Here is a 22590-nt window from a genome sequence, read left to right on the forward strand (position 1 = left end):
CAAACTGTCCTAGTTTGAAGGAAACAAGAATGAGAAGGTGGAAGAGGAGGAGGAGGGAAGAAGGGGAGGAGGAAGGGAGAGGGGGAGAGCAGGAGACTAGGAGAGGGAGAGAGAGAGAGAGAGAGAGAGAGAGAGAGAGAGAGAGAGAGAGAGAGAGAGAGAGAGAGAGAGAGAGAGAGAGAGGATTGGGGAAGAGGTGGAAAGGGGATAATCAGAAAAGGTCTCATTTAGCATTAAGACCCCTGATCTTTGCTTTGAGGGAAGTCAGGGATTTTCCCTATAGTATCTTTCCCCTGGACCTTAGTACTAAACTGTTCTGTGGTTATCTTTTCTTTGCTTCTCTGCCTCCTCCTTTTCCCCCTTCCTTCCTTCCTTCCTTCCTTCCTTCCTTCCTTCCCTCCCTCCCTCCCTCCCTCCCTCCCTCCCTCCTTCCTTCCTTCCTTCCTTCCTTCCTTCCTTCCTTCCTTCCTTCCTTTTCCCCCTGCATCCCCTTTCTTTTCTCTTCTTAGCAGGATTTAAATTCATGTAAACTCTAAAGCATCCATGAGTCCTCTTCCAATACCAAACAGTTGCAGCCTACTCTCTCACAGTAAAAAGAGATAAACACCCCTGTAGACCCAAAATAATAGCTCAACTAAAATTCTGTTTCAGTTGACTCCATCCTTTCTCTATATAATTTAATTGTTTAAAACAAAACAGCTAAACTTTTAAAAGGACCTCCCTTCCCTCTGCACAAAGAAGTGTTTAGGTTGAGAAATGTTGGTACCTAATTAAAACAGCCTCATTCTTTCTCTTTTCCTGGGTTATTATGACAAGTAGTGGGATTATTTGGTAAATCATTTGACCTGATTCCTATAGAGCTCCCATGGCTGTTGAATTTGCCTGTGAAGATGAAAAGATAATCAGGACATCTATTCTCACTCCTGGGCCTGGGAAGGGGGGAGGGAGGAGGCAGACGATGACTTCAGACTAATAGGAAGGGGGTGGGGAATAAATGGATAGTTGATTAGCCTCAGTCCCCTGGTTCTAGGGAAAGCTTGAATCCTAGTTTCTTCTTCTGTAAAATAAAAGAATTTGAATAAAAGCTTATAAAATGTTTTGCTACTGTGAAATTCTCCATTCTAAGGTTCCAAATACCTCTCACATTTTGCCTTTTAAGGTTCTCTCCAGATCTCACCTTCTCTGTTCGAAGGCCCTTTCCAGTTCTGATATTCCATGTACTAAGGACCTTCCCGGGTCTGACACTCCTTCTAGACTTCCCAGCCTTGGTCTCATACTGTCTGACTGAATTTCTCTAACTCTCTGTACTTCTGGTGGAGCAATTGATGGGGAAGAAGGTACCTGTGAGGGCAGAGGAATATAGGGGAAATAAAACCCTCCTGTTTTATTATAAACATTTGTGCCTTGGTTTCCTTAGTCAGTGTTTTATAAAGTGTTATTAGTATTGTCATTATATTAAAAAAAGATAGTCGGAGAACCCCTTCTAAAACAGTCTACTGAGGACACAATAAATGGGGCTGGGCTTGTTAGAATAGGAGTCTGGCTGACCTCTATCTAGTGGATTGAAAAGGTGTCTCTCTCTTCCAGAAGTCAGGTACCAGGAAAGGAAATCTAGATAATGTTTTATAGGTAGGTTAACTACAAAATCTTCAAGTGTGTAAAATTTTTCTCCAGATCATAAAATGCACATTAATTTTTCCTTCCTTCCTTCCTTCCTTCCTTCCTTCCTTCCTTCCTTCCTTCCTTCCTTCCTTCCTTCCTTCCTTCCTTTCTTCCTTCCTCCCTCCTTTTCTTCCTTCCTCCTTTCCTTTCTTCCCCCTCCCTTCCTTCTTTGCTTCCATTTTCTTTTCTTTATTCCTTTCTATTTCTTTCTTTCTTCTTTCCCTCTTTTGTCTTCTTTTCTTCGTCTTTTCCTTCTTTCCTTCCTCCCTCTTTCCCATCTCTCTATTTCTTCCTTTCTTTTCTCTTTTCTTTCTCATTTTGTTTTAACCTAGCAAAAACTTACCAACAATACTCTAACAACCCCCCCACTTGTCCTTGCCCCAAATTGCACACCCCCAAATAATTATTTAACTATTAACAGACAAGAGGGATTGGACCTTTGACTGTGTAACAATGACATTGCCCGTTGCCATTGAATAGAATCATGTGACTTCCTATAGATGATTTAGCTCAAGTGCCTTCTCCTATACAGTGTTCATAATGATATCTCACTAGTGCCTTCCTGCAAATTACCTGGCAGTTTACTTCTATGTGTAACTGTTTCTTCCAGTTGAATGTAAGCTCCTTAAGGACAGGGGCAGTTTGATTTTTGGATTATCCCGCTCCTATGATTTTTCAAGATGCTTGGAACATAATAATTACTTAATAAGGGCTCGCTGATTGGTTTATTATAGTCATCATTGTGTCTATTGTTTTTACAATCCAGGTTTTATTTGGGCTTCACCTGACTTCTTTTAGGATCTGCATAGAGGGTATTCTTAAGGTGTTTTATCTAAGGTCTAAACTTCCCTTCTCATCTCTCTGTTCTCTTCACCCCTTCAGTCATTCAAATGGCTTCACCTGCTACCCCCATGCAACTGACTCCTAAACCTTTGTCCCAATGCTCCAGGCTGATTTTTGAGTTCCAAGCCTACCTAGCTCAGACACTTCTACTCTCAGCAGAACCTCTTCACCTGGTTGCTCTGGACTATATCTAAAGACTATTTTTGCTCCCAAAGTTGCTCCTCCTCCTGACCACTATTTTTGTCCATGATATGACCCAAATCCATCCATGGTTTTTTTTTTTTGTGAGAGCATCTTCCTTCCTCTTCTACCCTGATGGACCATAACTATTTTTTATATCCTCATATATGCATATCTTGTCTCTAAGACTAGGCTATAGGGGTCCCCAAGGGCAGAGACTTTCACTTGTCTTTGTATTCCCAGGACCTTGTAGCCATAGGTAATTAATGTATTGCTGATTGATTTTAAACATTGAGGTTATTTTTGACTCCTCCATCTCTTTTACCTCTGCCATTCAATGAACTACCAAGTCCTCCAGATTTTGACCTAAGTCTCCTCTCTAAGTCCACTGACTCTGTCCTAGGTTCATTAGCCTCTATTTGGACAATTGAAATAGTAATAAGAGGTTTTTTCCCACACTCCCTCCCCTCCAAACTATTCTTCTTCCTCCTGCCAGAATAATTTTCCTTATGTATTGATACAATCTTATCTTTCTGCTCAGGGGTGTCCACTGGCTCCCTATTCCCTACTAAAATACAGTTCAAAGATTTTTTTTGTTAGGCATTTAAGAACATGCACTCATTTTTGGGGCAAGGGTTGGTTCATTTTTGCCATTCTCCCCTCTCTGCCTAGCATACTGTCTGGCATAAAATAGACAAATAAAATAAATGAATACTTATTGGTTTTGATTGAGTAAACATATCACAAGCCAACATTATCCTCCCTCTCCAGCCGTTTCTGCTATATTCCTCCTTGTCTTTAATACTGTAGTAAGATTGGACCTCTTCCTTTCCCTTGTAATACCTTCTTTTCTCCAGGTTGTTCATCCTGTTCCCCTATCTAGAATCCATTCCCCATCCCCAGCTCATTGAATTACTGCTCCTCATTTTGTAAAGCCCATCTCCAATATCACTTCTTGTAGAAATCTGTCCTGATTGCCACCATTTTTTTAATGACACACACAACACTTTGTCCATTCATTTTTAAAGCAGTTATATATTTTAATGGCATTGGAGAAGCAGTTTTGATATACAGGATAGACAGCCTGCCTTGTAGCAAGGGAAGTCCGGGTTCAAACTCTATTACTACTGTTGTGGGCCTCAGCCTTAATCCCTCAGTTTCCCAAGCAACTCCCCAAGGCAGTATGTAGCAGAGAAGGGACTGAATTTGAATTGGTAAAAGAAGCTTTCTCATCAAGAGCCAATGAAATTATGGGTTCAGGTCTCAATTCAAAATAGTTATTTATGTGTCTATGTAATATCCCCCACCTCCAGTTAGACTATAAATCTATGAGAACAAGAACTATGTCTTTCATAAATACAAAATATATCCTTCGTTATAATAATAATGACAATTAGCTTTTATATGGTGCTTTAAAATTTGCAAATCACTTTGAAAATATAACCTTATTTTATTCTTGCCACAACCCTGAAAGGTAAGCACTTTTTTTTAATTGTCCCCATTATACAGATGAGATTGAGTGATTTTACCAAAGTCAAATAGCTAGTCTGGGGCCAAATTTGTACTCAAGTCTGTCTGACTTTAAGTTCAATTCTCCATTGAAGATATTTAATGAATGTTGTTTTAATTGAATTGCTATTGCTGACTAATATGGGTGCTGTAGGAGGATAACCCACAGACAGGACACAGATGGAAGCAGGGAAGTCCAAGCAACTCACATGCTGCTGACACCAAATGCACTACTGCAGATGAACTGAAATGTTCAACATTTTAATTTTTTAAACTTGACATTGTCTCAGAAATTACTCTGATATGACCAATGAAACTAGCATCTGAGGTAGGGACTATGGTGGAGTCTCTGAGCCCTTATTTTTATTTTCAAAAGCCCTTTATGGGCTCCTGAGACGACCTGGAGGTAGAAGAAAGATAAGGAACGAAGGACTGAACTGCTTTGTACTAATGCAAAGGCAAGAGGGGAAGAGGAAGGTTTCTAATTCACAAGGGCAGTTAATAGAAAAGAAAAGGAAGACAATTTTACTCACTTTGTAGGAGGTCTGAGAAGGAGGTGGTCTGGTAGGGGAGATGAAAAGAATATCACAACGCACTGAGGGAAAAAGATCTTTTTTATTATTAATTTTTCTTTTAAAAAAGTTTTTTTTTAAATTTAGGTAAACCTCTTTCTGGTCTCCCCTCCCTTGCTCTCCACCCCCCCTCTTAAAAATATAAAAATGTCCAAACCCCAGAAGACGAAAGTACAATAAATATGCAGGAAACACAAAAACATACTTTATTTGTTTCTTCTTTATACAAAATAAGGAAACTAGAAGCCCTCAACTTCCAAAAAAGTGTCATCCTGTACATCCTTACAGCCCTGACCTCCCCCATACAGCTCAGGGCCAGGAGCCACTGGCTTCCTAGGGCCCTTGGCCAGTTCAGCTTGCCAATGCTCTTCTGGTTGCATTCTGCAGAACCAGGAGCAGGCGCTAGTGTCCGAGTCCTGCCCCACGGGGCCCCAAATCAAAAGCAAAAGGGGCAGAGATGAGGAGTCTCCCTACCCCAGCAGGAACCCCCCTCTGCATCTGAGGTTGGGAAAACTGAATTGGGGTCTTGGGAAAAACCACAGGGGGGCGACAAATTCCAGATTGAGTTTTACTTCTTTACTAACCCAAGTCCACACCGACACATTGTTTTCTTATATTTTCTCTCCTCTCTCTCTCTCTCTCTCTCTCTCTCTCTCTCTCTCTCTCTCCTCTTTCCCTCCGTCCTCTTCCTCTCTTTTCCCCCTCCCTCTCCTCTCTCTTCCCCCTTTATTCCTCCTTTAGCTTCCTCCTTTTCCCCCTACTTCCCCACCTGACTTTCCCCCTCCTCTCCCTTGTTTCCCTTCTCCCTGTTTCTTTCTTCTTTCTTTCCTCCCCATTCTTTCTCTCACACACCTTTCTCATTTTTTTTTAAGAAAGGGAGAGGTGGGGGAGAAAAAAGTTTTTTAAAATGCCATTCGAAATTGGAGAAGAAAAAAATCCCCTCCATTTCTTTGCCTCTCCCTTCCCTCCACAAAAGAAGAAAAGGGGAACAGAGGTTTAAGTCTGCAGGTGCTTCAAGATCTGTTGATCCAGTGGGCATTGACTTTGGTCCAAGAAAACTGCTTGTAGCCTCGAGGAGAAAAAACGCTGTGGTCTGGCTCTCGGTTCCCGAAAGAGCCACTTCGAACCAGCTTGGGTGGCCGAGGGAGGGATGGCCGGGCTCTCCCCAAGCACCATCCCGCCTTTGGAGGAGTCAGACATTAGAGGGTGGACCTGAGGGAGGACTGAATGAGGCTCTGTTGGCCGTAACGCCTGGGATTGGAGGCAGTGGGATACAGGCCCCGGGCTGGGCGTTTTGGTATAGGGGTGTGTGTGTGTGTGTGTGTGTGTGTGTGTGTGTGTGTGTGTGTTTCATGGACGTGTGTGAGAAAGACTGTGATTGTGTGTGTGCTGTGTCGGCCTCTGGATCCACAGAGGCGCCGGGCCTGGGGTGGGGAGAGGTCTGGGTGCTCCGTGCGCTTCCTTAGCCGGGTGTATTGGGCGGGGAAGGGGCTGGGGAAGGGCCCAGCAGCTTTTACCACACGGCGGCCTCATTCAGCTCCTGGTTGGGGTGTGACAGTGGCCCACTGTAGCCGCTATTGCTGGACATGGAGAAAGGCGGGCTGGGCCCCCCAGTGAAGACCTCGCCCGGAATGGGGTGCAGGGAGCCAGTCAGGCCCGGCTCAGGGCTCGGCGTGTCCGGGTGCGAGATCATATCCGTGTACCTTTGGTTTTCTGAAGAGTGATGCCCCGGGAGAGGCGGCTCCAGGGGCCCCAGCGGGGTGGAGCCGGGCCCTGAGTTCGGTAAGTAACTGGAGTCCGCGGGTGACTGCGCCTGTGACGGCGGGGCGTGCGGGAAGAAATCGTAGTTTCCTCCTGGGCCGTAATAGTCTCCTTGGTAATCTGGCCGGTGGGGATAGGGAAGGGTACCGGGGAGGGGGAGGAGGGCAGGGACCGGAGAGGACCCGGAGCAAGCCAGAGATGGAGACAAATACACACAGACACAGTCGGAATACACACAGACACAATCAGACGGACAGAGACACCGAGACGAATTGGAAGCAGGAGGGAGTGAGGCACATCCCCACACAGATACCAGATACAGCCGGAGAGAGAGAGCAAACAGAGATGAGATCAGGAGGAGAGAAATACAGAATCGGTTGGTTGGAGAGACAGAGTCATCAGAAACAAAATATGATGAAATGGCAAAAGAAACAGGGATAGGAAGGAGGGAGACAGAGATGGCCAGAGAGACAGAGACCCACGGACAGTCCGAATCGGAAAAAATTAAAAAATAAAAAGGTGGTGGTAGGATAGAGTAGGAGAGGGCAGGGCAGGGTAGGGCATACGCCCAGGTCAAAACAACATGATCAGAGACATTAAGATGCAGATGCCAAAGAGGCACGAGAGAGACCCACAGACGGGTTGGCACGGAGAAGCAGAGAAGCGTTAGCAAAGACACAACAGGTAAGAACCGAAGTTTAAAAGGGAAAAAGAAGAGAAGCACGGAGGAGAGAGGATGAAAGGACACAAGTAGAAACGGATGAGAAAAAGGATGAGAGGGAGGTAGATTGCAATATGGCCAGAGGAAGAGGAAAATATGGGGATGGGGAAAGCAGGGTAGGAAAGAAGAAGCATCGTTAGTAAAACGAGGGAGGGCAACCCACGAGACCTCAGGGCTAGGGATAAGCTTTTGGAGGCAAGGCGTTGGGGGTGGGATCCCCCAGCAATGGTTTCCTCTCACCGATATGCCACAGATTCCCTTCCCTTCTCCCCATCATTCCACCCTGCTTCCTCCCACCCTTGACCCCAGTTGGTATAGCGGACTCTGGGTCAGTCCAACAGGAGAGGAGCCGTTTGCTTTGGCCGTTTCAGTGGTTCCTAAAATACCAGGGTCGGGCAAAGCACGCAGGACCAGTCTACATTGGCATGCGCCCTAACGGACAAAAGCAAGCGAAGAAAAGCAAAGCCCATTCACACTCCCCCATGCCTGCCTCTCCGTGGCACTTTTGGAGCTATATATTAGAGCTAATTATATTACTATAGCACTGCTTCTTCTTGGGTAAATAGCCTAGAAGTTTGACCAAGGAGGGTCCGAGTGAATAGCCAGAGGGATTCAAAAGAGGAAATCCAGAGTCTGCATGGGGGTCCCGGCCACGAACAGACCTCCCCGCGCTTCCCATTAACCTGGGCCAGATTTTCCCCAAAGGTTCCAGATTTGCTCAACCATCCCAGAACTCGAAAAGAAAAATCGATTGTTTGTGATTTTTTTCGATCACAAGCCGAGAACACAGGTTATCAGTGTAGGGAGGGCTATTAGAACATGAAATGTCAGAGCTGGGAGGGATCTCAGGATATAAAATGCCAGAGAGGTGATGAGACCCTGAAACACACTATCAGAGCACAGTATGTCACATCTTAGAACATGGACTACTAAAACAGAAAAGGGCCTTAGACTATAGTTTGTCAGAACTTGGCTGATTCTTAGAACACAGACCTAAGCAAGTCAAACGTGTAAGGAACCTTAGAACAGGGAATGTCAGAGCTGAGAGAATGTTTGGAAAGCGTTCATTCCATCTCTAATTTTGCAGGTGGGGAAACTGAGGCCAAGTTACTTGTCCTAGGTGGTATAGAAAGGACAGGCTCCTCACTAGAATTTATAGCTAAAGGAACCCGTGGATCTCTGCTAAACCCTGAGGCAAATCGCCCTGAATGTTATTTTCTAAAAGACCCCGGAAGAGAAACCAAACCAAACAGGCTTCTGCCTCGACTCCCTCCCTCACATCTGAGCAGAGGTGTGCCGTGGGTTTTTGGGAGCCCCTTTTAATGCAAGTCACAGGACCAGGAACCCAAATAGGAAATCACTCTGTCCTTCATCCGACCCCCCACCCCCTTAGCCAGCCTCCAGCGGAAGGGAGCAATAGGAGAAAGAGAACCAAGACTGCTCTTTGGGTCAGGCCGGCAGAGGCTGTGCCCTGACCCCCTTTTGGACCCCCTCCCCAGTTCGGGATGAAGACGCAGAGAGCTCCCCTGTCTCCCAGCAAGTCTGTAGCTCCCGATCTGGGGTTCTGGGGTGTGTGTGTGTGTGTGTGTGTGTGTGTGTGTGTGTGTGGAGGGGGGTGGGGGGAGATCTAGCTCCTCCAGGCTGGGGAGGCGCGCAGGGGAGGAAGGAGGAGAGGCCGGGGCCCCGCGCTTGGGCCGCCTGCGAGCAGCCGGGGCGGCGGGGAGCCGGGGAGCCGACGAGGCGACTTTGCAAGTCCCCGGCCTGCCGAGGGGAGCCGGCGCTCGGCTAGCGGCCTCCATATGGTGGCAGGGTTTGGAGGTAATTGGAACAAATACCGTCTGAAAGAGGTACAAAAGGCTGCAGCTGGCGCTTTGTTCGCGCTCACACAAGAGGGAGAGGGGGCGCTGCGCCGAGCCCGGGGCTTCTGTTCACACAGACCGCGCCGGCACAAAGTGCCCTTTCTTGCGAGCTGCCGGGGTGCCAAACTCGGCTGGGGCCGCCGACGGAATCTCTCGGAGCGCGGATTAGAGCGGCCCGCGTGGCCGCGGCTCGCCTCGCCCTGCGCGCCCCCAACTCCCGGCCGCGGGCTCTCCGACTCTTTCTCTCTCTCTCTCCTTTCCTTCCTTCCCTCCCCCTCTTCCCTCTCCCTCGTTCCCCACTGACTTTCCCTGTCTCTCCTTTCCCCTCTCCCCGTCTTTCTCTGTTCACCCTATTCCCCATTCTCTTCTCTCTCTCCTTTGTCGCTCCCCTTTCTCTTTTCTTTTTTACTCTCATCGTCCTTTCTTCTCTCTCTTTTTCTCACTCTTCTCTCTTCTGTCTCTCTTTCTTTCTCCCTCCCTCCTTCCCTTCCCTCTCCTTCCTTTTCTTCTCCCCCGTTTTGACCCTGGCTTTCCCTGTCTCTCCTTTCCTCTCAAATCTCCCTCCTTTCTCCCTCTTCTTCGTTCTCCATTTACCCTCTTCCCTCTCCCTTTTCGCTTCCAGTCTCTTTTCTTTTTTTCTCTCACTGCCTTTTCTTCTCTTTTTCTCTCTTTCTCCTCTCCCCTCTCTTCTGTCTCTTCCCTCTCCTCTCTCCCCTTTCTATCACTCCTCTCCTTCCCTCTCCTTCCCTTTCCTCTCTCCTGTGTTTCCTGTCTCCTCTTTCCTCTCCCCTTTCCCCCTCACCTTCTTTCACCATTTACCCTATGTTCCACTCCCTTCTCTCTCTCCTTTGTCATTCCCCTCTTTCTTTTTTTACTCTTTTCCTCTCTCTTTTCTCTCTCTGTCTTTTTCTTCTCCCCTTTCTCTCTTCCTCCCTCCTCCCTTTCTCCTCTCTCTCTGTCTCTGTTTCTGACTCTGTCTCTCTCAGTCTCTGTTTCTCTGTCTCTGTCTGTCTGTCTGTCTGTCTGTCTGTCTTCTCACTATCCCTCTCCTCCCCATTTGCTCTCCCACAAGGTAGAAGGAGGAGAAGGAAGGGTCAGATTCACACAGGAGGGGAACCAGATTCCTAGCAAGTTCCCAGAGAGACCTAACCCAGGTGAAGCAACAAGTTTAGAATGCTCCCACCCAGATTCTGACATGACCCACCCTGCCCCCACCTATGAAGTCCGGAAAGAACATGGGGGGGGGGGAGGTAAATAGAGAAATGAGGAGGGTAGTCTCCCAGAAGAGTGAGAACACATCAGTGCTAATAACTAATGCTTATAGAAAACTTTCAAGTTGTAAAGAGATTTGTCATATTTTTGTTTGACACGTCCTGTGAGGTAACTACAAGTATTATTATCCCCTATTGTACAGAAGAGGAAACTGAGGTTTAGGGAAATAAAGTCCAAATAAAAAAGATCATTATTATTAATAATAATATTGTTTTAGCCCATCAGTCAAAATTAGTTTGGCAAATACTAATAGATTTATTCTTTAAAAAAACCTCTCTCCCTTCAGGTCTAGGGGCATATACAGACCCTAGCTGGGAAGCCTCTCTGGGGCCCCTTGGACAATAGACTTTGTTCTAGAGTCCAGTTGAATGTCAAACCACTACTGTCCTTAGGTCCTGAGCTCTGGGACAGAACATCAGAGCTCCCTGAGAGCCAGAGGTCAGTGGGATGCCACCCGCTGGAAGCTTGGCCAGGCCTACTCACATTGATGCCATTCTATTATTGTTCCTACCAAAGGGTACAGGCCCCATTTCTTTGGAGAAGAAAACTACACAAGTACACAGCTAAAACTCAATTAATGCTTAGTACTTTATGTAAGCCAAGATCCTAGCTCATCTGGTCCTCATTACATACAGATGTCTACACATACATGCAAATCTCTCTGAAATACACATCCTCTTTCAACACTGAAAGACGTCTCACACTGCAAATAAGTTGGCTACACATCACAAATACATTTTTGTATAGACACACAGATAATTCACGTACAAATAGACACGTATATATACACATAACATTGAAGCAATTGACAGAAATACACAGTACACGATACAAACAGAAATACATATCTGCATCATGCACCCCCCCACACATACACCCCAAACAAGCACAACTGCTCATATGCCCCAGATTACCCATAAACACACAATATACAACCATCTACCACAATATAAATACACATTTTTATACAATATCCCAGCACTAACATATGCATGCACACAAACCCGTTTTCTTCTTTATTAATCTTATTCAAACCCAACTTATCTATGTGTTCCTGGTATGATGGATCACTTTATACTTTAACAAAATTACTTTTAATTAAAAATCAAACAGAACCCACAAGGTATGGGCAGATAGAGTGGGATGATGTTACTGAGTGGTGGTGATTACTTAGTGAGGACACCATTGAAGACTACTGAGTCTCTGTCTCTCTGTCTCTCTCTCCTTCCACCTTTGGTGGTCTCTGATCTACCCAGCTCTTCATAGTCCCTTCCCACTCCCCTCCCCCACCCCACCCCCAGATATATGATCTCAAGTTCTTCCTAAATCACTGTCCTGATGTACCAGAGAATCCAACTTCCCCCCTTTTTACTCTTCTGAAGCTTCATTTTCACAGGGAGGCAGTTGTTACACTTTCCCAACTCTCTTCCACTCCTCCCAAAAGTCTATTAAATATCATTGCTTCTTCATCCTTAAAACACCCACAGAGTCAGTTTGTGGGGGCTGACCCGAGAGCCTCCAAGAAGCCTTAATTTGCCCTTCAAAAACTCTGAAAATGGTGCCCTCTCTGTGTGATTGGACTAGCAGAGGACCATAGAATCTCAGAGATGGAGGTTATCTAGTCCAACCTTCTGCCCAGGTTTTATATTAAACTGGAATTAACTCCCTTCAACCCTTGATCTATCACAATTACTTCTTCTGGGTCTCAGAGAGCTAGATTTTGGGAGAACTTCAACATTCACAAAACATAAACATTACAAACTGCCTTGAATTCACATCTGAAAAATGTCCCTCCTTCCCCCTATGACTTTTGACTCTTAGACCTAAGTTCCAGAGCTAGGAGGTAAGGAAAAGTTGCCAATTCTTAGGGTCCAAAGTTGGGGCGGGGGGGCCAGGTGCCTGGAAGAGCCTTTCTGGTAACCAGTAGGGATGGAAAATCAGTGCTTCCCAAACCCAACCTTGTGAAAGCATGGTTTGTAAATTCTCCCTGGTTTTCTCTGACTCTAGGACAAACACTCTGAAATACAGCTCCCCAAACTGCAGTATTTTTTTGAGGGGAGGGAGGAGCTCGAGGCCAAGAGGAAGCCCTACTGGCTTGTGATTCAAACTGGTATGAGTTAACCTGGGCCTGCCTCTTGAAGTCACTCAGAGGAAATTTTACCTCCTCTCCCCAGGGACCCCGTTTTAACCCTGACAGAAGCTCTAACAATTGAAAGGGCTTCAGGAGAACACTCTTCTCCACAGCCAGTTTGCCAAAGCAGCATTCTATCCCAGGGGAGGGTCTGTTACTCTCCTTTGTCTTCTGACCAGGTCCAGGAATGGACTCAGGGTCACTGAGAGAGAGTAAGCAAGGTTTCTGTTCCCCCTTCCCCAGTGTCTTTTCTCCCCGAAAGGAAACTCAAGACGCTATAACTGCTGTTTTAAACATCTCTCTTTCTCTGTCTCTCTTTTTGGGCTGTTTCTCCATTTCCTCTCTATCTCTGTCTCTATCTCTGTTTTTCTATCACTCTTTCTGTCTGTCCTGCCTGATTCGACCTGTGTCTGTCTCTTTCTCTGTCTCTTAGAGCTCCTCTCTCATTTGAGACTGCTCTGTCCACTCATTCATCAAACATTTAGAGCAATGGATTTTTACACACTCGATTCCCGTGGTTAGAGGTCATTATTTTTCTTTTAAATGGAAACGCATGAAATCCAAAGGCAAAACTAGCCAAAGATAAAGTCAGCAGTTCGAACTTTACTGCACAGCGAAGGAAGGTAGGTGTAGTGGGGCGCACCGGGGTTACTCGCGGCCGTGAAGGTGAGGTGCCCTCCCCGTCCAGTGAAAGGTTGGGGCGGGAGTAGGGGGCCCTAGCTTTACCACGGCGCAGAGCAGCCTAACTAGGTTTCTGCAGAATGCCCATCAGGCTTGGAATCGTGGGCAAGCCCAATCTCTGGTATTTGGGTGTCGGTGAGTCTGGACCAGCGCTCACAGCTGGGGCCAGATGTTCTGGGCCAGAGTACCCCTAGAAAAGTGGGAGCTATTGAATCTCTAGGAGGACTCTTTTCAGAGGTGCAGGCACGTCTCTGGGTGCCTGCGTGGCCACGTGGAATTCTCTAGGGGAAAAGGCGCTGGGATGGGAGACAGCAAGAACACTACTGAGCGCTCCTTACCTCCGTAGTAAGTGTAGGGGGTGGACCCCAGCATCTCTGATTCATCCAGCCGGCCACCCAGTGGACGCATGCGCCGCGGACTCCTAAAGAAAGCGTGTCTTCTCGCCCCAAGAGCGCTCAATTGCTTCATCCTTCGCTCCTTGGACCGACGGTTCTGGAACCAGACCTGGGGATGGGAGGCAGGGGGAAGCAGTCAGCAGAACTCTGAGGACAGGCCTCTGTGGGAGCACCAAGACTTGAAAAGCAGACCCAGGAAGTAAAGTAGTTGGGAAACCTGGGTTTCCACTTTGCGGGGGGGAACTAGGGTCCCCCTTAGCCCCTAAGTGGGGTGTCTCTTCTGTTCTTCCCCTCATCCAAAGAGAGGAGGAAAATTCCAATGACAGACACCTTCAACTCTCTTTCTCACACTCCCCCCCCCCCTTTCCCTAAAGTCTGCAGGAAAGAGGGAAAGGGAATGGGGGAGGAGGGCGGATTAAATTCAGAGCTGGCGAAGGTGGGGGGGGGGGATTGGGAGTTAACTCTGCGAACCAACCAAGAGTGAAGGATTTCGCAAACCCGTGGGGAGATTGATAATGAAGTCGACTTCTTAGGGCCCCCCCCAGCCTCAGCCTCAGACGTCTTCATAAAGACAAGAGTCAGAGGTGTTAACAACAAGATTCTTCCTCTTTTCTCCCTTGCCCTGTCTGCCCTTTCTCTTATTGGTCTAGTGTGTGTGTGTGTGTGTGTGTGTGTGTGTGTGTGTGTGTGTGTGTGTTTCTTTCATTCTCCACCCCACCCCATTCTTGTTCTCTTTCTCCATCTCAAAGGGGCCCTCGACCTGAGAGATAACCTAATTATTTCTATCTCCCCTTCCCTTTCCTCCTACAGTTTCCCAACCCCCTTCCTCCCTCTCCTTGCCCGGCGGGGAAAGAGTGAATTCTTCTCACTTTTTTAGATAATAGGAAGAGTGCGGACCTAGGAACCCTGGAGACCTAGACCTGGCTTTGCAGTGTGTGACCCTGGGGAAGTTGTTGGCCTTCTCTGGTTCTTAATGTTCTTTGGAAAAATCAAGGCTCTTTTAATGTAAGGTCCCTTCCAACACTAAATTGTATTTTCAGAGATCTTCCTCTTCTCACATACTGTTTGAAGGTCCCTCCTGGCTTTGCTATCGTATTTTCTAAGGTTCCTTCTCCACTCTGACTTTCCATGACTTTAAACGTCCAAAAAGGCCTTTGGAAAGGTTCTGGCCCCTGTGATATAGACCAGCTCTAAGAAGGAGAGGGAAGAATTCTGGGAATGTGTCCTTGGACGCTGCCCAAAGTAGACCTGCCCAGCATAGCCAAAACACCAACTTCCTCCCTCATGCTCACACTCTTCTTCCCAGTCCCTGTGGATACCACACACTCTGCATCATAAGCATCTAGCCACTCCCACTCATTTCCTTTTCCTTCTCCTGCTTCTTTTTCTGTTCCCATTCCCTCTCTTCTTACTTCTCCCTCTTGTACTCGCAGGTCTCCTGCTTCCCACCTCTCTACTACCTTCTCTTTTCTCTAGCCTCAACCTCTTTCCTCTTTCTTCCTCTTTTCTCTTCTCTTCTCTTCTCTTCTCTTCTCTTCTCTTCTCTTCTCTTCTCTTCTCTTCTCTTCTCTTCTCTTCTCTTCTCTTCTCTTCTCTTCTCTTCTCTTCTCTTCTCTTCTCTTCTCTTCTCTTCTCCCTCTTTCCTTGACCTTATCAAACTCCAGTACCAACCTCCTCAACTGAAGTGCCCTCTGACCTATCTGAATTCATCCTTCATGCACTTGCTTTTCTGTTATGGGAGAAAAGTCCAGCCCTGGCCTTTCTCTCCCCACCCCCCAGTCTTGAGTCTATTTCCAGTTTGTGATTTTAGTGTCTCAGCTGGGGATTCTAGAGAAGGGGACAGTTTGAGAGGAAGATGGAAGAGATAAGAATGAGGGCTAGGGAACGAGCTCCCAAGTTTCTTCTTAGCCATCAAAGAGTGGAGATGAAGGAGGAATTTTGTCAAGATGATGGGTGAGGCAGAGGGGAGAGGGAAAACCTAGAGAATGAGAAGAGAGATTTTAGGAACATCCTCTTCTTTTTTTGTATAGGGTTTGGCAGCTTGGTTTCCTATCCATTGAATCGTATCATTTGATAATACTATCGATAACTTACATATCATTTAAAGGTTTTAAAAATATTTTCTCTCATAATAACCTGGGCAAGCAAAGCCCCCGAGGATTATTGTTTCCCCTCTTTCAGGACAGGAAACAGATTTAGAGAAAGGAAATTACTTGCCCAAGAGCACATAAGAGACATTGTGAACCAGAATTGGAGGCCAAGTTTCTTAAATTGTCACATCAGGGTGCCTTCAGGGGAAAGCATTCTAGGCGTAAGAGGAAAGAAAAGGAAGGGGAAAGAGAACGAGAAAGGAGAAAAGAGGTAACGGAAGGAGAAAAAGAGACGAGATGGGGAAAAGAAAGAAAGGGGAAGAGGAATCATGAGAAAAGCAAAAAAGGAAAGGTGAAGGAAAGCAGGTGGAACTAGAAGGAGAAAGGGGACAAGGGGAAAGGAAAATGTAAAGAGAAAAGCAAGTGAGAGGTAGAAGGAGCCAGGCAGCCGGGACAAAGGACTCAGGAAGGTGGCGGCCTAGAGGAAGAGAGGAGGCTTTTCCAGGGGACTGAGGGCTCCTTACCTGGATGACCCGCATGTTGAGACCCGTTTCCTGTGCCAGCTGCTCGCGGATGTGGCGCGTGGGCTTGGGCGTGGCGGCGAAGGCGGCCTTGAGCGTTTCCAGCTGCTTGGCCTTGATGGTGGTGCGTGGCCCCCGCCTCTTGGTGCCCGAGTTCTGCTCCTCATTCTCGTTATTTGTGGTTTCCTTGTCGGACGACGTCGAGTTGTCGGTCTCTTTGGGGTCGTCCTGGAGTGGGTCCTGGAGGTCTGGGGACAAACTTCGGTCTGTACAGGATGACACTGTAGGGGGAGCGGGAGAGGGGTGCAGAGGTGAGCGAGAAAGGTGCGGGAGCGCGGGTCTAGTCACCCCCGAGAAACTCCTGCGCCCCTTCCTGCTCTTTTTTTCCCTCTAAAAGGTGAAATAGTAAAATCCCGACTCCCCAGATCCGAGCATTGTACGCACTGGAGACTGGGAAAAGAGGGCATGGGTTGGGGGGAGGGTGGCTGCTGTTGATTTTCCCCAAGTCTTCTGTCTCTCCCTATCCCTCTCTTCTTCCCTCCATCCGGCACTGATCCCTGGCGCCCTAGACTGTTGAAAGACCCGAGAGGTGGAACCCAGGGCCCTCTCTTTGACCCAGCCTGGGGAAGACATTCCCTTCTATAAGGAAAAAAAAGTCTTTCGAACAATCTGGGTTCCATCTTCGAAGTGGGGGAAGCACCTTAAGGAGTAAAAGGAAGGGGAAGGACGGTTGGTGTAAGACCGGCAGGCGCCACCATTTTGGGGACAGAGAAACCCGTTCCACGGCCAGCTGTGGTCACGTGGGAGCGAGGGCAGGCAGAAGGCCAGATGTGCACCCTCCCTACTCATCTCCAATTTCAACATTTCCTCACGCTCCTTCCCACGGGCCATTCCTCTCTTCTCCCTTCCCTGAATCTCCAAAGCTTTTCTCAGGTGCAAATCCAGAACCTAGTGATCCCGCCCACTCCAGAGCCCTGAGCTAAAGCAGGATTGAGACCCCCTCCCCCTGCCCCCTGCAGCCTCCCAACCTCCCGCCCGGATGCCCCGAGGCTCAGATGCGCCCAGGTTGAGCTTTGGGCGGAGACTGTGGCTGAAGCGGGCGCACGAAGGCCAGGTTCGGTCCAGTCCAGTGCCCAGAGCCTCGCGCGCCAGCTACGGGCCTCGGGTGGCCTCCGGGTACCTGAGTTGAGGCTGCCTTCCTTGACACTGGGCGAGTTCAAATAGTCCTCTTTACAAACAAATTTGTTCTCATCTATAATATAGAGTTCCTCGCCCGTGGACAGCTGCTTGTTGCAGACCATGCAGGTGAAGCAGTTGAGGTGAAACACTTTGCTTCGGGCTTTCCGAACCAGGTCGCTGGGGGAGATGCCTTGAGAGCAGCCCGCACATTTGGTGCCAAACCGTCTGAGGAAAGAACGGGGAGCCAAGGATGGAGAGGGAGAGAAGCGTCTAGGTCAGGGAGGAGCCGGGCGCCCTGCCTCCATCCCAGGACAGTGCCCACCGCTCGCCCTTGCCAACACTATCTAAACCCCTCAGCCTACGGCCTCTTTCTTTCCCTTCCCGACTTGTCGTGGTTCCATCTCCCACCCGGGGCCTAGGGGGAACCAGGCTCTTTCTAAAATTGTGCTTAATGCTTATCTGTTCATCACCATTATTAATTATTAATCGGAATGAATCACAAGGTCGTAGAAAATCTTGCTGGGCAGGAGAGAGACTCCCAAACTGGCTCCCTATTAAAATAGTAACGAAGATGGGGCCGGGGGTGGGGAAAGGTAAGATCAGATTTCTTTCCCTTACAATCACTCTAGCCTGGGCCGATATCCTGCAGACCCCGAAACCCAGGGACCCAGCCTTGGAACAGACTTGAGGAGAGAAGGTTGCTTTCCCTGGGGCTGAGGAGAGTGAGGAGAGGGGCCGGGTGTTGGAAGCAGGAGGCTGAATTCTTGGAGGCAAATGGAAAATAGGAGACCAGGGTTCGGCTGAGGCGGGATGTTGCCCACCCCAGGCAAAGAGCTTTTCAGAGCCTTATCCCCAGACTGGCTGTGCCGGATAGATGGCAGTGGAAAAAAGCACAGCCTTGGGGCCCTCACATCTTAGAGGGTGCATTCCCCCCGGGGTTCAGCCCTCCTTGGATCAGCTATTCCCGGAGCTGCTGACCAGTTTGAAGGTTTCCAGCTACCTTTTTTTTTTCCCAGTGGGGGGAATGAGGGACCAAGAAAGGAGGGGGGGGCATAACATCGATAAGCCTGGTGTCCTTGGGATTACAAAACTGGCTTCTTGTTGCTAAGGAATTGAGGACAATCCCGCCCCTCTCCCAGGAGCCCAAGTTAATTTTAGGGAATTCCCCTGTCTTTCCACCTGGGCTGTCTGATGAGTGAAAAATGTGCTATCCTAAAGGAGAGAAGGAACTCAGGGTTTGTGAAGGCCAGTGTGAGACCCAGGAGTTCGATGGGAGGTGAGAGAGTTGTGTTCCCCCCCCCCCCCATGGAAAGTCCACACACACAAATAAATACACATAGAAGGTGAACACGTTAAAGCCACACAAACATACATATTACCATCCACATAGGCACACACACGGAGAGCTGAACACAAACAGGAATCCACACACATATACAAACTAAGAAGCATACACATAAATACATAAGCACACACAAAGACATGCCCACAGGTATTATCACACACACACAGATGGACCCACTAACCCACACAAGCACACACTCCCGCGGGTACATCTAGAGACCAATACACAAAGCTACACTGACATACACAAAGACACACAGTCACATAGTCAAATGTACACACAAACACACATACACACAGGAACACAGAAATGGCCTGGCTCTCCCAAACAGAGAGAATTTGGGTGACGTTGATGCAGTGAGCACATTAGGCCCCATAAGTCATTTTCGGCCTTATCCTGAAGCATAATTGACTCATCTTCGCCTTATCCAAAATCATTAGAGGCTTTGAAAGCCCTGCAACATGAGGGGGGCCGGGCAGCTAGAGCCCATTAGGAGTAGTTTACATGTGTAAAGCGGAGCCTCGCTTTTCACCTATTGAAATTCACCTTCATTGGGCCTGAGGGGCTAGGGGGGACTTCTCTCCGCTCTCTCCGGGATCTGTCCCTCTCTGCCTTCCGCCGGCCCATCCTTTTGGGTTGCCCCACACAAAGCCTTCTTTGGCCCCTAGCTCCTGCCTCCCCTAATGGGGTTTTTCGAGAAAGGGAAAGGGAATAGAAACAATTTTTTACACCCCCCCAACAACTTTCAAAAGGAGAAAGAAAAACACTGCCCTCCCCACCCCCACACACCTGGATCAGGGGAGAGCCACTCAACCAGTTCTCCCCCATCCCCCAGTCCCCAATTCTGGGCCTCGGCAAGCTTCCGAGATTTCTGAATTCCCACTCAGTGGGGCTCACTGGCTTGAAGCCGGTTCCCGGGTTCTATAGCCAGGGCCAGCTCGCAGCGGGCACCTCCTTTCTCTTCTGGCCCCAATAATCCCAATCACAGACAGGATATTTCCTCTCTAGATAGACCCAGGCAGGCCCAGGCCACAGCATCGATGCTGATCCAAGGACGGGAGGGTGAACAGAAAAGTTTGTTAGCTTCGCTAAGCTTCCCTCTCCCCTCAGATCTCTGGATTGCCCGGGCTCCCCCCGCTCCGCCTCAGCAATCCCTAAAATTAACCGGAGCTTCTGGGAGAGAGGAGGGATTGTCCTCAAATCCTTGGTGTGAGTGAGTGAGTGAGTGAGTGAGTGTGTGTGTGTGTGTGTGTGTGTGTGTGTGTGTGTGTGTGTGAGTGAGCTAGGGTCTTTTGGGGTCAGAATTGGTCGTCCCGGTTGCAAGAGGACCGGGTAGGGAGGAGGAAGGCTTCCAAGCCTTCTCTCGTACTGTGTAACCCTCGGCACCTGCGGGAAGGATAGCTAAGCGAAATAATACTTGGTTGAATTGGGAACAGAACTGGTTTGTGTGTTTGTGTGTGTGTGTGTGTGTGTGTGTGTGTGTGTGGTAGGTGGAGACATAAAAAGTCCCGAAGCCGGTCCCCCTGGCCCTCCGCCCCCGTGGCCTCAGTTTCTCTAGAACACTCTGTGCGACTTCTCTCAGTTCTGGGGCTGGGGGAGGAGAGGGGAGACCAGGGGAGCGCAGGAATGGGAGGCCAGGGCCGGGAGGCGGCGTGGGAGGCACTCACCTGAAGAAGTCGTTCTTGCAGTAGAGTTTCCCTTCCCGCGAGAAACACTTCTCGGTGAGGTTACATTTGCACTCGCAACACTGAACACACTTAATGTGCCACGCGCGGTCCAAAACGTTGAGGAGAAACCGGTCCAGGATGGGCCGCTCGCAGCCGGCACAATGCACCATCATGACCCTGGGGCCCGGGAAAGCCAGCCGCTCCCCCACGCTGCCCTCTCGGCCCGGGAATCCCGGCGTCTGCGCTCCTGGCTCCCAGAGCCCGTGCCCCCCGGCCCGGCCCGGCCCGATGCGCCCGCCGCTCCCGGGCGGCCGCGAGTCCCGGGCGCCGCCGCTCCCCCGGGCCGGTTGAGCGGGCAGCCAAGACGCCGGAGAGTCAATCCTCAAGCTGGAGAGGGTCGGGGGGCAGGAAGCTCTCGGTGGCTGGGAGATGGGGAGGGGGGGGCAACGGTGGCGGCGTCTCACAGCCTCATCCCCTCGCCTCGGGCCCCGCGCTCCCCGGCTCTCTAAGCGTCCCCCCCGGGCGCCGCGGCGCTGGTGCCAGTGGCGGCGGCTCTCTCCCCACCTCGCGAGCTGTTTCCCCGGGTGCCGGAGTGTCTGCTACTTTTCTCCACTTTCATGCCGTCCGCATCCTCATCTTTGTCTGGCCGCTGACTAATTCGCGCATCCTTATTCAGATTTGGTGACGTGGCGACGCACGTAGCGCGCCCGGCGGCCAATGAGCGCGCCGTGGCCATGGCAACCTCTTAAATTTATAGCATATCTAAATTGGCTTCAGCATTGTGGTCCGGACAGAGCAAAAAAACAAGGCGTCAGTATTGTTGAGTATTAGATTGTACCTGATGCTGGGGCTAAGTAAGTATTTACCTTCTCGTTTTGGGGGAGGGGGCGGGGGCGGCGGGGCGACTCCGGAGGTCCACGCGCCTGCCTCCTCGGCTTGCGGGGGGTTCGCCTCCTCTGCTCGCTCTCGCTCTCTCTTCCCAGAAGTGCCCGAGGGCAGGCAGGTCATAGGCTGGGGGGGGAACCACGACCCGGCTGAGAAGAAGGAGCAAGAGCCAGGGGCCTGGGCCTGGTCCCCCCCCCCCCTTTCCCCTCTGCAGGCTGGGGGCGGCCCAAGTTGGCCGGAAAGTGAATGCAAACCTAGAGGGGGCCAGTGTACGCCCCACCCCCTTCACCTCCTACCCGGGTCCCCTCCTTTTCCCTCCCCCCCAGTCCCACAGAGCAGAGCCTCCGGCCGCGGGCCCTGGCGGATAGGAAGGCGGGTGAACTGAGAGGTTGGGTTCAGGGAGTTGGGGGCCCCAGGCTGTCCATGCTGACCCCAGGAAGCTTTGAAAGCCCGACTTTCGTTAGGCAGCCTGCCCTCGGCCAGCTGCGATGGGCGGTGGGGGAGGCAAGTTTCTCCTTCCCGACTCCTGGAACAGCCCAGGGCCCACTGGGCCTCCTTCTCAGTTTCCCAGAATAGCCGGGTCCGGGATAGGGATCCGGGAGCTCGTGTGATGGCCAGAGCGGGTCCCGGGAAGTGAGCTGGGGGGTGCGAGGGGATAGCTATTCTTTGTGTCCTTCGCTGCAGCTCCGGGAAGTCCCCCTCTCCCGGTTCCCTCTTAGAGCGCCGCGGCGGTGGGTTTGGAGAGCAAGGGGAAAGGGGGTTTCCAATGGGGACATTGTGCGCGAGGGCCCCAAGCAGTCTGGGCCCCGGCAGCACCAGCCTGCCCAGTTCTGCCTACACCCCGGGGCCTCTCCACTGCCCCACACCATCGAATTTTTGCCATCGCCGTGTGCGCGGGCCCCTGGCTCCCTCACACACGAGCGCACACACACGTCTGCCCCTCGTGTGTACAGGCACGGGTCCTTTTTGCACACGCACGCGCCGTATTGGTTGTACGTGCCGGGTGGGCTCTCTCAGAAGATCCGAGGTCTGGTGAGGGCCCTAAGAAGGCTGTAATTCCTTGGGCTCTGCGTTGCTTGTGGAATCGGCCAGGTCGGGGAACGCTTGCAGCGGCCCCGCCGTCCCGGCCGTTTTAGGGTGCTCCCAATCGTGGCGTGACTTTAGCAGGGTGCTTTGGGCCTGGGCAACTGTTAGCTCGGCAGACTTTCCTTGCTCCTGCCGTTAGCCTCAGCCTAATTCGGGCCTGAGAAACCCCAGGAGGATCAGAGGAAAGTGAGCCAGCTCCCAAAGTGTTCTCTTTCCCTACGGATGGGACTC

At 49.9% G+C, this 22590-nt stretch overlaps 1 protein-coding gene across 1 annotated transcript; it reads right to left on the bottom strand.

Moving 5' to 3' along the window:
- Window positions 1–6279: 6279 nt before the first annotated feature.
- Window positions 6280–20561, bottom strand: LHX5 (LIM homeobox 5). The gene is made up of 5 exons (XM_074200785.1): window positions 20389–20561; window positions 17378–17601; window positions 16201–16478; window positions 13530–13695; window positions 6280–6647 (listed from the first exon to the last, which is right to left on the bottom strand). Exons 1-5 carry the CDS (start codon window positions 20559–20561, stop codon window positions 6280–6282), a joined length of 1209 nt encoding a protein of 402 aa, XP_074056886.1.
- Between the last annotated feature and the right edge of the window lie 2029 nt (window positions 20562–22590).

This window comes from Macrotis lagotis, chromosome X (assembly GCF_037893015.1).
Source record: "Macrotis lagotis isolate mMagLag1 chromosome X, bilby.v1.9.chrom.fasta, whole genome shotgun sequence".
In the NCBI taxonomy this organism is placed as follows: domain Eukaryota; kingdom Metazoa; phylum Chordata; class Mammalia; order Peramelemorphia; family Peramelidae; genus Macrotis; species Macrotis lagotis.

Coding starts and splice junctions, on each gene's coding strand:
- LHX5 (XM_074200785.1), bottom strand. CDS start 20,561: ATGATGGTGCATTGTGCCGGCTGCGAGCGGCCCATCCTGGACCGGTTT. Junction 17,602..20,388: donor TGCAAGAACGACTTCTTCAG/GTGAGTGCCTCC, acceptor TTCTTTCCTCAG/ACGGTTTGGCACCAAATGTG. Junction 16,479..17,377: donor GGAAGGCAGCCTCAACTCAG/GTACCCGGAGGC, acceptor CTCCCCCTACAG/TGTCATCCTGTACAGACCGA.